General features: G+C 49.2%; 1 protein-coding gene across 2 annotated transcripts in view; it reads right to left on the bottom strand.

Annotated features, from left to right (window-relative positions):
* CDC42BPA (CDC42 binding protein kinase alpha) overlaps positions 1-15,020 on the bottom strand; it is a 1,600,792-nt gene that overhangs the window by 800,423 nt on the left and 785,349 nt on the right. For both annotated transcript variants that reach the window (XM_069608679.1, XM_069608678.1), the window contains exon 13: positions 11,730-11,972. In XM_069608679.1, coding sequence (XP_069464780.1) covers positions 11,730-11,972 — 243 coding nt within the window. The remainder of the gene's footprint in view (positions 1-11,729; positions 11,973-15,020) is intronic.

Here is a 15,020-nt window from a genome sequence, read left to right as displayed (position 1 = left end):
AAAAGTTATTCCGCATTGGCATCATCTCATGCATACAAGTTGTTATCCAATCAATAACTTCTTCCACAGAGCTCTTAACTATGTCATCAAGATTAACAGGCCGATTCATGTAATTCCTCTCAAAAGTGTCACACGCGGCTGGCGCACAGCGTGCCCATGCGAATGTCTGCGCCAGCCGCGTGCGATAAAATCAATTTCCGCGCACAGCGTATTCATGGATTCTCGCCTCCAAAAGCAGACGTGGCACAGAGTGGCGCAGCGACCCTGCAGCAGCGCCAGTTACGCCCCCAAGAACGCCCTCGCGCAAGGAAAAGCCATCTAGATCGCAAAACCATCGCAAAGGGCTGCGCCAACACTGTACCAGTTTACCGGACTAGCAAAAGCGGGGAACGCGTATTACGGGTGTCGGGAACACGCGTGCGCGAGAAGATTCACACGCGATCGGGCCAGGGGGAGCGTGTGCGTGTATTTCAGGGGGGCGCGGGAAGTTTCACACGCGATTGGGCTGCGTGCGTGTATTTCAGGGGTGCGCGGGAAGTTTCACACGCGATTGGGCTGCGTGCGGGTATTTCAGGGGTGCGCAGGAAGTTTCACACGCGATTGGGCTGCGTGCGTGTATTACAGGGGTGCACGGGAAGTTTCACACGCGATTGCCTTGGGCGCGTGTATTTCAGGGGTGCGCGGGAAGTTTCACACGCGATTGGGCTGCGTGCGGGTATTTCAGGGGTGCACGGGAAGTTTCACACGCGATTGGGCTGCGTGCGTGTATTACAGGGGTGCGCGGGAAGTTACACACGCGATTGCCCTGGGCGCGTGTATTACAGGGGTGCGCGGGAAGTTTCACACGCGATTGCCCTGGGCGCGTGTATTACAGGGGTGCGCAGGAAGTTTCACACGCGATTGGGCTGCGTGCGTGTATTTCAGGGGTGCACGGGAAGTTTCACACGCGATTGGGCTGCGTGCGTGTATTTCAGGGGTGCGCGGGAAGTTTCACACGCGATTGGGCTGCGTGCATGTATTTCAGGGGTGCGCGGGAAGTTTCACACGCGATTGGGCTGCGTGCGTGTATTTCAGGGGTGCGCGGGAAGTTTCACACACGATTCCATCAGGGTACGTGTATTACAGGGGTGCGCGTGGAGCACCACACGCAAATTTCATCGGGGTACGTGTATTACAGGGGTGCGCGGGGAGCACCACACGTGAATTGCACGTGTGGGTCCTCCCAGGTGTTCCCTCTACACCCTCCACGGCCCCTGCAGGTGGCTCACACCACAGGGGCCTACCCTGCACATGTCCTGCAGGCACCCCATCCACCATGGCCATGCCCCCCAGCCAACCCACATGTCAACTTGCACTACTGCCCACCAACGCATGTCCCCCTGCACCCCCAGCCACCAGGGGCACCCTCCACCAGGCCCCCACCCATGTCTCCCACCTCCCCACCCCCCAGCACTGCGGGGCACCTGCCAGCAGGCCCCCACCCATGTCCAACTCATGTTCCCCACCCCCCACCCCCCAGCACTGTGGGGCACCTGCCAGCAGGCCCCCACCCATGTCCAACTCATGTTCCCCACCCCCCCACTCCCCAGCAGTGCAGGGGCACCCTCCACCAGGCCCTCGCCCATGTCCCATCCATGCCCCCCTGCACCTGTGTCCCAACAATCCCCAATCATGTCCGTAATGGCCATCCTCCCCTGCCAAAAGGCCCAACCAACTATCACATCCACCCACATATCAAAGGCAATTACATGTTACGCACCCAATGTAAATAATGCAAATGAACACATGTCTGTCACACACAATGGCTGCAAGTGAATGTTAAAACACCCAACATGACATGCATGAAAGCAATGAGATGATACGACACATTGAAGGATGAAAATAAAAATGTATTGAAAATCAACTTGAATGGAAATGAAATGAGAAAAACCACAAAGCAAAACAACCAAAAGAAGATGAATGTCCATGAAAAAAATCAAAAACACACAGCACAATCAAAATGAATGGTGTCCAAAGTCATAGTCAGAAAAGTAATCCAAGTGTAAATGATAAACAAAAACCATTGCTCCATGGCGATGAAAAAAATCCAAAAAATAAAAGAATCCATTGAAGAACTATTTACACGATAATCCCGGGTCCATGAGCCCAACCAAATGAAACCCAACTATGACAACTAACTAAAAACTGAACTATATACAAAAATGTGGCGCATTGTCCAATCGCAACCAAATAAAAAAAAAATATTAAAGGAAACCTAACACTAACTATATAACTATATACAAAGGCGGCGGGCAAGTCCAGCGGCTCACTCCGTGGTTTTCCGGGCCAGGGCATCATCGAACTCCTGTTCGATGTCCCGGAGGCGGTCCTGTTCCATGGCTCCGAGGGTCTGCAGGGACGACGCCGTCTCCTCCTCCAACCCCCTGCGGATTGCCTCGAGGCACTCGGCCCGCCTCCGGGCCCTCCGCATGGAGTTCTCCGCCCTGACCATTGTGAGCCGCGCCTCTTCCGCCCACCACCGCTCCGCACCTATATGCTGGCCCAACCGCTGCCACACGGAAGACACTTCCCGTCCTGGGTCCTCCTGCCCTCCGGCCGATGCCTGCCCCTCCGATGTTGTTGGCCCCGAGCCAGGATGCCTCCCACGTTGACTCCGCTGCTGCCTCCGACGCCACTGCCTCTGCCAGCACGACGGCATCCAGGCTGATGGAATCCACCGACGCCGTCGTGCACGTGCCCTGCCTGATGATGCCGGCACATCCTCCATCTGCTCGGGTACAGTTGCTGTGGTGTCCACCCCTGCTGGACCTCTGACTCCCGACTCTGGCAGGGATGGGATCCCCACCGAGCTGGCTGCATTGGTCAGGGCAGGTCCACAGGGGGCCCTGGTGGCATCTGGGCCGGAAGACGGCAAGGAGAACGACTGGCGTATAGTCTCCACAGAGGAGGAGAGGGCCGCCAGATTGCCGACACATGCAGGAAACCCCCGAACATGGACGATCCCAATTGGGCCACGTCGGCACGGTGCTCTTCGTGATGACGTGCGTGCTCCTCCTGGGAAGCACGCACGTCATCACTAATCACAGCCGTGCGCATCGCTACCCCAATCAGGACCTTCTCCATCCAGGGGTACCCTCGTCCGCAGGTGGAGGGGAATCAGATGACATGGACATCCCCTCTACCTGCGGACGGGCCTGGGACGGGGCATCCCTGCTGGTGCATGGTGGTGCACCCACAGGGTCAGGGACAGCGACATATCAGGGACAGCGACATGCACAGGCCCCTCCACAGTGACCTGTGCTGCCTCCTGCCCCTGACTGCACCACTTGCACCAGCAGGGATGCCCCCACCAGGCCCCATATGCGCCTCAGTGGCGGCCTCCTCCTCCTCCTCTGTGGAAACCACCAACCTGGATGGCTCCTCAACGTCTTCCACCGTAGCAGGCCCCTGTGGGGGCTCACCCACCCCTTCCGCTGCAGCCGTGGGGGCATCCCCGCCGCCTTGCTCCACAGCGCCGTCTCCGCCCTCTTCTTCACTAGCCGCTGCGTAGAGGGAGACATAGAACACAAGCATCAGGGTACTGTACAATGGTCCCCTAGACAGGAAGCAATAGCAGATGAGTGCCACTGTCAAAGTACACTTCCATCATGTCCCTCCACAACACATGTGTCAGTCCAGGCAAAACACACACAGTGACAGTCATGGTGCATGCCATGGACATTTCCATACATGTCCAATGGACCCTCGAAACATACAATGTAATGGAACTCACATGCATCATGGGTCATGCCTATCACATGCACACACTTCACCTCAGTCACATCCATCTGGCCCGTACACCCCAATCACAGTGGATACAAGGATGACTATGCTGCATCAGTGAATCTGTAAATTGTCACACACATGTGTCATGCATCCATGGCATTCACAAGTCACAGACACGCAGGTCAGGCACACAGACATGGATACCATATATGTACCTGGCATCAGCACCCATCCCTCACCCCCACCCATGTCCAGGAACAGAAACTGCCATGCTCTCATGTGTACAATCTGCATAGGGCTCCCCATGTCGCATTTAAACACATGCAACAACCGTGCGGTTCACACATTACTGGTCGCACATGCATTACCATGATGTCCCTGCACACATACATGCGTACATGGCCTATGTCACACATACAGGCAAGTATCAGACAACCAGCACACTGCAACATGCCCTGTCTCACACAGCAATGCTTGGCAACTTACCGCTCAACTCCAAACGGGTCTCCCTCTCAAGGACGTGGGCGTGGAGCGCTGGGTGTACGTGTTCCAAGGACCCTCATCTGGATGGAACTCATGCGGCCCCTGCCACCCTCCGCGAGGCGCCGGGCCTTTATGAGGGCCCTGGACCTCAAGTCCTCCCAGCGCTTCTTGACCTTCTGGATGGTGCGGGTTGCCACCCCCTCCGCGTTGATGGCAACCACACAGTCGGCCCAGATCCTCTCCCGTCCTTCCTTGTTGGCGCGGGACGATCCGAAGAGGGCATCGTACTGCTCCAGGACTTGCTCCACCAGGACACCAACTTCGGTGGCAGTGAAGCTGGTGCCCCTCTCCCCCTCTGGCCGGGGGTTGCCACTGGTGCCAGATGCTGATGTCCCGACATGGCAACCCCAGGGGCAGGAGTGGGTGGGCAACTGGGTCCTGGGGCTGGGCTGTGGAGCGATGTTATCCGAGTCGGGAGTCTTCTGTTCCAGCAGGGGTGGACACAGCAACTGGACCCCTGCAGATGGCTGATGTGCAGGCACCAAATGGCAGGGCACGGTGGCAGCAGGCAGGCAGCAGCAGATGGCACGTGGGAGGCTGCTCGGGGCACTGGGGGCAGTAATTCGGCCTTCTGGGCAGGAGCGTGGTCTTCCGTGTGTTTTTGCGTGGCCAGCTTGATACGGAGTGATTTGGCATGTGAAAATCCTGCACGTCAGCGTGAAATTCGAGGAAAGGGCCTTAGCGCGTCAGCAGGCGTACACGATTTCATTGGACCAAAGGCCCTTACAGCGTAAGCGCATCTGTGACGTTTCGCGCACGGGCGTTGCCCTGGCAGGGCTTGGAGATCCTGCGTAGGGTTACACTGCTCTGTACGTGCTTTTCGTGCGGTGCGTGTGTTTTCCATCCGTTGGGGTTCACACGCTATTACTTCACAGCGGGTGTTGGCTACGCGTTCTTCTACGCGCAAGGCAGACGGTGAGTGGTACCCCCTCCCCCAGGCCAATCGCGTGTGGAACTTCACGCGCACCTCTGAAATACCCGCACGCAGCCCAATCGCGTGTGAAACTTCACGCGCACCCCTGAAATGCCCGCACGCAGCCCAATCGCGTGTGGAACTTCTCGCGCACCTCTGAAATACACGCACACGCTCCCCCGGGCCCGATCGCGTGTGAAAACACCCGCGAGCCCCTGAAATACACGCACCCAGGCCAATCGCGTGTGAAACTTCTCACGCACCCCTGAAATACACGCACACGCTCCCCCAGGCCCGATCGCGTGTGAAAACACCCGCGAGCCCCTGAAATACACGCACCCAGGCCAATCGCGTGTGAAACTTCTCGCGCACCCCTGAAATACACGCATACGCTCCCCCAGGCCCGATCGCATGTGGAACTTCTCGCGCACCCCTGAAATACACGCGCCCAGGACAATCGCGTGTGAAAACACCCGCGAGCCCCTGAAATACACGCACCCAGGCCAATCGCGTGTGGAACTTCTCGCGCACCCCTGAAATACATGCACACGCTCCCCCAGGCCCGATCGCGTGTGGAACTTCTCGCGCACCCCTGGAATACACGCGCACAGGACAATCGCGTGTGGAACTTCTCGCGCACCCCTGAAACGCGCGTGTGGAACTTCGTGCATGGAACTTCGTGCGCTCCCCCAGGCCCGATCGCGTGTGGATCTTCTCGCGCACCCCTGGAATACACGCACACGCTCCCTCAGGCCCGATCGCGTGTGGAACTTGTCGCGCACCCCTGTAATACACGCACACGCTCCCCCAGGCCCGATCGCGTGTGGTACTTCTCGCGCGTGTAGAACTTTGGCGCACATTTTTTTCCTGCGCAGGGACGCTACCGCCTGCTTTCTTGTGGCGGACATGTATGGGCCTGTGCGCGTCTTTGGCCGTGCGCTGTTTTTCCCTATTTGATTCCATGAATACGTGTTGTAGGCGAGCGTGTGGGCATTCTGCGCACATGCCTCCTGTACTTCCCCCGTGACGCCCACATTTTCACGAGTTGTTCCCCATTCTGCGTGTAACGCCCCATGTTACGCCTACTTTTGATATGTGCGCCGCGCTATGTGCGAATTCGCTGTGGCCTTATCGCACGGCGTTCGATGACCTGTGCGGCAGCGTGCGCCGCGCACTTTTTCAGCGCACATCCCACATTTTGCACGTGCACGGACTTCCATGAATAGATGTGCGATGTTTTCTGTGCGATAATCGCACTTGCACTGCGATTTTTCGCTATTTCACTGCAAATCGCACGTGTGCGCCGTTTTTTCGGCGCACGTTGATTCCATGAATCGGCCTGTAAAGCTCTTACTCCAGTTACTGGCTTTACCCAAATTCCAGTCAGTCCAACCCAACCGGTTACCTCTCCCAACCGTGACCACTTCCACCATATTATCATATAGTGGCACTTTCTTGGTTTTAAGGGCCAGAGAACACCTACACATAGAGTGGTCACTAAAGGAATTGAGAAGAATATGTAATTGGTCTATAAGATCAAAATGCCTATGGCTAAGGTAGATATGATCTATGGAGGAAGAATACATCCCATTGGTCCATATCGGGACTATACATGATTTCAATCTGCCAAAGCCATTAGCCTCATAAAATTCTACATCATCCAAAAAAATCTTCCACCTTTCCATTTTTATATTTGCATTGCTGCCCAGAACATCCATATGCATGCCATGTTGATAATTGGCGAGGTCTTTGGCATTGAAATCCCCTCCCAAGATAACACTTACATCCCCCTCAGCAGCGTAAGCGTATCTATCAGTGATGCATTGGAATAGGTTCAGTTGAATGTCAACAGTGTACCTGTCACCCAGGGGGTCATATATATTAGCCAGTCACATTTCGTTGCTCACCCTCAAGCAGTATTTCGACCATCATCAGATTGGAATTTCTGTTTAATTGAAAACATTCAGAGGAGCAGATTGAATTTCTGACCAAACAGCAAGCCCTCCAAATGGCATACCCCTTTCACCCTTCTTGGCATAATTAAAATATGCTGTATAAACATCAAATAGAGTGGTATGCAAAAGCCAGGTCTCCTGTAAAAAAAAATATTTCAGCCTCCACAAGTAATCCATAGGAACCCACTGGCCCAAAGAGATGGCTATGGCCGCGGGTATTCCAGGAGATGATAGTTAATTCTCCTCAGTTTTGCTTATTTATTGATGGCAGAAATGAACAGAGCCAATCCCAATGGGCCTTGATAGCGTTAGCTTTGCCCTCTAGGCTCATAGGATTACCATTGTGCAAGTCAGCCTTCTTTTTATTCCTAGCCCACTTATTCCCTTTTCTTAGAGACTGGCCACCATCTATTTCATACCCATTGATTTTTAGATCACTTTTAGATTTTTTAATGAGGGCAACCACCGCCTCCGAGAAGCAGTGTACTTTAGTCATAACCACAGTTCCACAAACTTGAAATCACTGCTTTTCACGATCTTTAATGCCAGTTCAGAATGGAGTATCTCTAACAGTCTACTTCTGTTGATTGGCTTTTTATGTTTATTCAAAGTATAGGAGATCGTAAATACTTTTTTTGGAAGAGAATCAATTTTCAAATCACCCTCCCTTATCCACTTTGGATTAGTACCAGGGCGAGAAGGCAAAGCACTCGGGAACATGTGCCTTATGGGGGAGGGCGGCGTTTTAACTGAGATAACACTGTTCTCAATTGAGGTATCCAGCTGCTCCGTAGAGCTAGTACTGGACTCCTCGTCCGATACCAGTGTAGTCTTAGCAGGAGCCTTATTCCTACCCTTTTGCAATGAAGACCCCAGGAGCCAAGTAGTGAGATGGCCAGTTTTTAAGGCCTTTCTTTTTGCCTTTCTGGCAACTCTCTTTCTGGCACGCTTTGAGGGCCATTGCCTAGAGGGAATTTCCGGTGGATCAATTAAAGAGCCTACCCCAGTTTCCATGGGTGGATTTGGCCTTGCAACTAGACTCAATTTCTGTCTCCTTTGTTTTTCCCTTTTAGATAGATGGCATGATTCATTGTCTTCATCTTCATCATCAGCCAGAATTTCCACCAATGTGGATTCCAAATTGGCTGGGATGATACCTCCCACACCTTTAGGCTTAGGCAGTAGAGGTTTAGCTATTTGTGCTGGCACATCAGATATGCCCACATTACTCTTAGACATTGTTCCCGAAATAACAGAATTCTTTTGCAAAAGGCAAACAATATTATGTGTTAGTTTCAGCAAAATGTTCAATGCAAAACTAATAGCGGTATTATGAGCTTCCACGTCTTTACATTTAGGGCTACACATACAGGTTGCTTGTTTATTGTCTTAAAAAGATGACTGTTCTTTATTTTCAGAGCAAGCACTATTAGAACAGTCAGCCAACCCTGTAAGTCTTGTAGAGCACGAGAGCATCACCAAAACACCTCTGTTGGATCAAAGAACAGTGTTCCACAGTCTACAGCAGGGGTTCAGCTAAAGACAGCTATATATCTTGCTAGCAATCAGTCACTTTATCGGTCATACATCAACTATATGGAGACGAGGTTGATCAGGTCAGATTTTAGGGTTAAAACTAAATTTCCTTATTGGATAGCAAGACCGGCTCCGCCTTACAGAAAATGCAAGCGTGAATCTATCAAAGATAGTCCGCTGCAGGAACACTTGCATTGAGCCCGCCCACAGAAGGAAATCTGTAATAGCAGCGTAGATATGCCCAGATGGTAGGAGTAAGCAGGTGAAGGTCTTATCTAAGGAGCCGCGATGGCGTGTCCCACTCGCCGCTTAACGAACACCAAACACACTGCAGCACACCGTACAGCGCTCCACGCATGCGTGGTGTATTTGAACACAAAAGGAACAGGTAGAAGTCCGTGTGAACAAAACACCGGTCCGGGGGCACAACCAGCAGCGTCCTCCTTCACTCACACTGCAGCACATCGCGATGGGTACAGCCTCCAAGACGTCAAACTCTTTACCCCCTTTACTCAGAGCTGAACAATCTTAGTGGGTGGTCCGAAACATCTCAAGACTTTACTTTTCTCTGCAAACGTACCTCTTGCATGAACTTAACCATTCTCTAACGTACACTGGTACACTGCATCTGTAAATAAGTTACCACCTCTGCCTTGTAGATTTGTACCAGCAGACATGTACACAAGTTATAATTTCTGCCCGGCCTGTTTGTATCAGTGCCTTGATGCCCAAGAGTTTAGTGCGCTTAATAAATGCATAAATAAATAAAGAATCCCCATACTCCCTTTTTGAGGAGCCTCATGCCCCGTTGGACTTCCTTTGGGTCGATCTACAGGGGAAGCCCCATAGTTTGAAGATCGCTGCTTTAGAGGAATTATTTCTGTGTTACATAGGAGAGCATAATGGTTTCTGCTTACGTTCTGGGCTCCATGCATTCAGCATATCTCCTTATGCATGTACCAGGCATTAGACTTGTTCTATTTTAGGAGCACATCAAGAGCCACTAATTTTAAGATAAGTAGATTCCACATGGAACAAACTTTAAACAGTAGATCTGAAAGTAAACTGGCACAAATAGTAATGCAGGTATGTATTCAGATAACTTCATAAGCACACGCACATCCAACTCAAACATTACAAACAATGCAAATACAAACACACAAATATTTATCAAAAAAGGGACCCTTAAAAAGCCTTCGGTAGCAACAGCATCATTATAACAAAAGCAGCTTCTACAAATGCACACATTTTTAGAAATTATATAAATGTCTTCAACGGATAACAGCAAAAACATAGTGACAGCACAACATTGAATATATTAGCAATAACCACGTGTTTAAAACATGCTTTCCTTAAATCATTATATAAAAGCAAACAATGCATTAAATTATAATTTCCTTTAATGGAACATAAGCAGTTTTTACTAAAAAATTCGAATTCTTGGACCCAATTCATACATTCCCCCAGAGGAGGCACATTAAAGTGTCTGAAGTTATAATTCTTCTACAGACCTAACTTCAGTTAAATCATTTTCAGTTTACCTATGCACTTTGGCTTTAGCAAATTACTACAAAGATGATAACGTAATACGTTTTCCCCAATCCACAACCAGCTGCTGAAACACACATTCATTTTTAATGATTACATTCACCTGCAATAAAGAGGACCATTTTGTGCTTGTTAATAGATGATATTTAAGTGCTCTCCTTTATCAGGGAGTTCAACATTTCCTTGATCGCTTTGCTAATACTTAGAATGAGTTGCGTCCCAAAATATTTAGTTACTTAGAGTGAAGGTATGACTTTTGCCCTTGCTGAAATGCCTGTGACTGTAAATTCAAAGCGTCAAGTACTCCTGGGGGTACAGCCTTCAAGTCCCAAAATCTTTCTCAAAACGTTGTTTTGTGATGGATCCAAAAGCGAACACTTGGCAGATCCCACATGATTTCACTCTCCCAGAGAAGAAGGTAGCCAACTTCTGCATCAAAAGCGTTCATATTGTGTATCAGCATACACACTCCATAAGTGTGGTGAAATCGGCCCCCTAATCCTCTGCTAGCAATTTTCATTGTTCTTTGTGTGTTGTTCCCAGCTGCCATTGCCTAGGAAGAGTGGCCCTAAAAAAGGATAAACCTTCAACTCTCCTATGAACAACATGTCTAACCACCATACAAACATGGTTTTACTGCACTCAAACTGAACTATTTTAGTTTGTAGAATATTTCAGTTCAGCTGTGGTGCCACAAAGAACATCCTTGCCTGAATAAGGCTGCACTATAAACCACAGAGGGTCAGATCCAAGAGGACAGTATCCTCTGCAAATAGCAATGAATTGTACCGGGCTGTGTAAAGTGGAGACAGATTCATCAATGAGAGAAGATTAATCTTTATCAAAGTCTGCTGAAAATATAATAAAAAGTAGCGAAGCAAGGGGAGTATACTTGCCTTTCCCCCGTATTTGTCCTGAATTGTTTTATGCAAATTCGTATCAATCTTGCACCGTACCAGGGCTATGGTCCCCAAGAAAATCAACTGTATAAGTTGTAGTAGACCGCTCGGTACCCTTAACTTATTCAGTTTAGCCCATTGGAAATTTCTATCAATCAAGTCGAAGCCTTTTCAGGATCGAGAAAAGAAACCTACACATTTCCCACTCTGATTACCCACTCTGTTTTTGGTATGTTTTGGTATATCTTCCTGTTATGGTATTCAACAGTGTGCTAAAGTATTCTCTGAACCCCGCTAGATTTACTGGAATAAAACAATTAGCAGATGCCCAATCTGACACCCTAAGCTTAATCCACTTGGCAAATATCTTGGATGGCACAACAAGAAGAGCTATTGGGCAGTAGCATTGGGGTATCTAGTAGATCCCCACCTTTAACTCACACATGAGATAATTGTGTGGCGAATTCCAAAGCTCCATTGTACTATGAATTTAATAATACTTTAGGCAGGCACTTTCACACCTAAATTCAAGCCGAAAATGCAAAGCACACAATTTTCTGTCTTACTAACCTCCTTTTTGGATCGTTCAGTCCTTCGTAATTCTTGCCTCAAGACTTCCACCTTTTGCATTGTAGCCTCCATCTCCTCCTCCTTGTCCCGGAGCTGGCGGACAAATTTCTGCTTCTGCGAGCGTAGGTCTGTCAGTCGCTCATTCATCTCTGAGAATTCTTGCATAGCCAACTTGCGCTGACTGTGGGCTTCCTTCAGTTCTTTCGTTTGGGATTTTAATCTTTCATTAGAATCAATGAATTCCTGAATAAAAAAAATACATTATATAAAATACTGACAGAAAATCATAAAGCAGAGTGTAAAATGTGTTTTTCCCTAAAAATCATTGAAAAGCCAATTAGCACAACTTTTGTTCACATTTCACCCCATACTGTAAAAATAGTAATACATACTATAGCACTTAAAACTTCAAAAGGCAAGTGAATTAATATATATATATATATATATATATATATATATATATATATATATATATATATATATATATATATATATATATATATATGGGATACATTACTCACTGTAATCGTATTTCTGATGCTTGTATCTGCTTAGATTCACATGCTGTGTATAGGCCGACATCTAGTGGCAGCTGCAGAGTATTACAGTTTGTTTTTCGAAACTCGAAAAGGGGCGTCAAACTAGGGCGTGCCAGTAATACTATCCCTAGTGTGACGTCCACTGTACCCATGATCTCTCACGCATGTAGGACCCTCAGAATATGTATTTATTCTGACATGAGGTAGCATGAGGAGTAGCGTGAGTACAGAGTATCCAAGCAGATAGATAGATAAGATTACAAGCATCCATGTGCCTTCTCTCTGAGGGGAGGAAGGGCATGTGAATCTAAGCAGATACAAGCATCAGAAATATGATTACGATGAGTAATGTATCCCTTCTGAGGCTTGTGGAATCTGCTTAGATCGCATGCTGTGCATAGATTAAGAAGGAGGTGGGATGTGAGAAGGGTCATGAGCGAACAAATGCCTTAGAACCACTTGTCCCACTTGAGTATCTGTCTTGGAATGAGTGTCAATGAAGTAGTGTTGATTAAAAATGTGAATAGAGCTCCATGTAGCTGTTTTGCAAATGGTGTCAAGGGGTACATTTGCAATGAAAGCCAGAGTGGCCCCAGTACCTTTAGTGGAGTGGGCTCTTGGCGTGAAAGGCAGAGTTCTTTCAGAGAGTGAGTAACACAGCTAGATACAGTTAATAATCCACTTCGAGATGGCACCTTTAGAGACGCGATCCCCCTCTCTGCCTGTAGCTACGGAGACAAACAGTTGATCTGTTTTTCTTAGCGGTCTGGTCTTATTTACATAGTAGAGGACCGCCCTACGCACATCTAGGGTGTGTAGTTTCACCTCAGCCGAGCTTTGAGGGTCCTGGAAGAAAGCCGGAAGCTCGATGGACTGGTTTACGTGGAATTTAGATATAAACTTAGGTGAGAACCTAGGGTGTGTGCGTAAAACCAGTTTGTCTTTATGGACAGTAAAGAAGGGATCCTGCACTGACAGAGCCTGAATTTCACTGACTCTTCTTATAGAAGTAATAGCTACTAAGAAGGCCGTTTTATAAGTCAGGTGTTTGAGACTGCTTTTATGCATGGGCTCGAAAGGGGGTCCCATGAGCTTGACTAGCACCGCATTAAGGTCCCACCCTGGTGGTGGGTTTGAAATAGGAGGGTGAAGTCTCTTTACTCCTTCCATGAAGGCTTTAACTACTGGTACTTTCCACCACGAGACCTTGCTATGGGAAGTGGTGTATGCCGACAGGGCTGCCAGGTGTACTTTCAGTGAGTTAAAAACCAATCCTGCATCTAGCAGGTGGAGCATGTATGTAACAATAGTGGAAGGAGTGCAATCAACAGGGTTGATTTGTCTACTCTGGCACTAGATAACGAACCTCTTCCACTTGTCAAAGTAACAGTGCCTTGTGTTTGGTTTCCTAGATTCTTTTAGGATGTCCATACACCTCTGTGGTAAATTGAGATGTCCAAACTCTATGACCTCAGGAGCCATGCTGCCAGGTTCATTGAGTTGGGTTGTTGGTGCACTGTTTGACCTTGGTGCTGGGACAGTAGGTTGTACCAGGCTGGAAGTTTGATGGGCTCGCACACCGCCATCCTGCGTAGGTGTGGGAACCACGGTTGTCTTGCCCACATGGGAGCAACTAGGACGAGCGTCATCGACTCTCTGTTCATCTTGTTCACCACCTTCCTGATGAGATGAGTTGGTGGAAAAGCGTACGCAAACATCCCTGACCAGTTCATCCATAGGGCGTTCCCCTGGGAGTCTGGTTGGGGGAACCTGGATGCAAATCCTGGGCATTGTTTGTTTTCGCTTGTGGCGAATAAGTCTATAGTGGGGAAACCCCACTGAGAGAAGATATCTTCTACGACCTCTCTGTATAGAACCCATTCGTGTTCCTCTGGGAGGGAGTCTCTGCTCAGGGCATCCGCTAGGGAATTGAGCTCCCCTGGAACATGTTGTGATGACAGGAAGATGTTCCGTCTGAGTGCCCATATCCAGATTTTCTGGGCAAGCTTGGACAGATTTGGCGAACGAGCCCCCCCCTTGCTTGTTCAGGTAGAACATGGCTGTTGTGCTGTCCGTCCGGATTTGCACTGACATGTTTAGTAGGTGGGGCTCGAATGCTTGAAGCGCTCTGAATACTGCCAGAAGCTCTAGCAGGTTGATGTGGTTCTTGGCCACTGAGGGAGACCAGAGACCCTGAGCTGTGTGGTGGAGATGGTGAGCTCCCCACCCCGTCAGACATGCATCGGTAGTGACTACTGCTTGTACTTCGGGATAGTAAAAGGGTTTTCCCTGTGCAAGATTCTCTCTTGTCCACCAGTGAAGGCTTTGTACTAGTGTTGGCGAAACGACCACTAGATCGTCCCACTGACCACTTGCCTGAGACCACTGTTTAGCCAACCATTCCTGCATGGGACGCATGCGCAGGCGCGCGTGGGGAACCAGGTAAATACATGACGCCATCATGCCCAGTAAACGCATTGCTTTGCATACCGTTATTTGGTGACCGGACTGATAATGCGGAATTTGCAGTAGTATATTCCGAATTCTTTCCTCTGAAGAAAAGGTCAACCCCTCTTGAGTATCTAGGATTGCTCCTAGGAACTGTTTGGAAGTGCTTGGCACCAGGCTTGACTTTTTCTCGTTGATTGAGAAGCCTAACTCGTGGAGGAGGTCGATCGTCCTTTGAATGTTTGTCCTGCAAATTACTGGGGTTTCCCCCGTTATGAGCCAGTCGTCCAGATAAGGGTACACC

The sequence above is a fragment of the Ambystoma mexicanum genome, chromosome 4q (genome assembly GCF_040938575.1).
Source record: "Ambystoma mexicanum isolate Mex_15411 chromosome 4q, UKY_AmexF1_1, whole genome shotgun sequence".
Taxonomy (NCBI): Eukaryota; Metazoa; Chordata; class Amphibia; order Caudata; family Ambystomatidae; genus Ambystoma; species Ambystoma mexicanum.
This window is presented reverse-complemented; position numbering and strand designations above follow the sequence as displayed.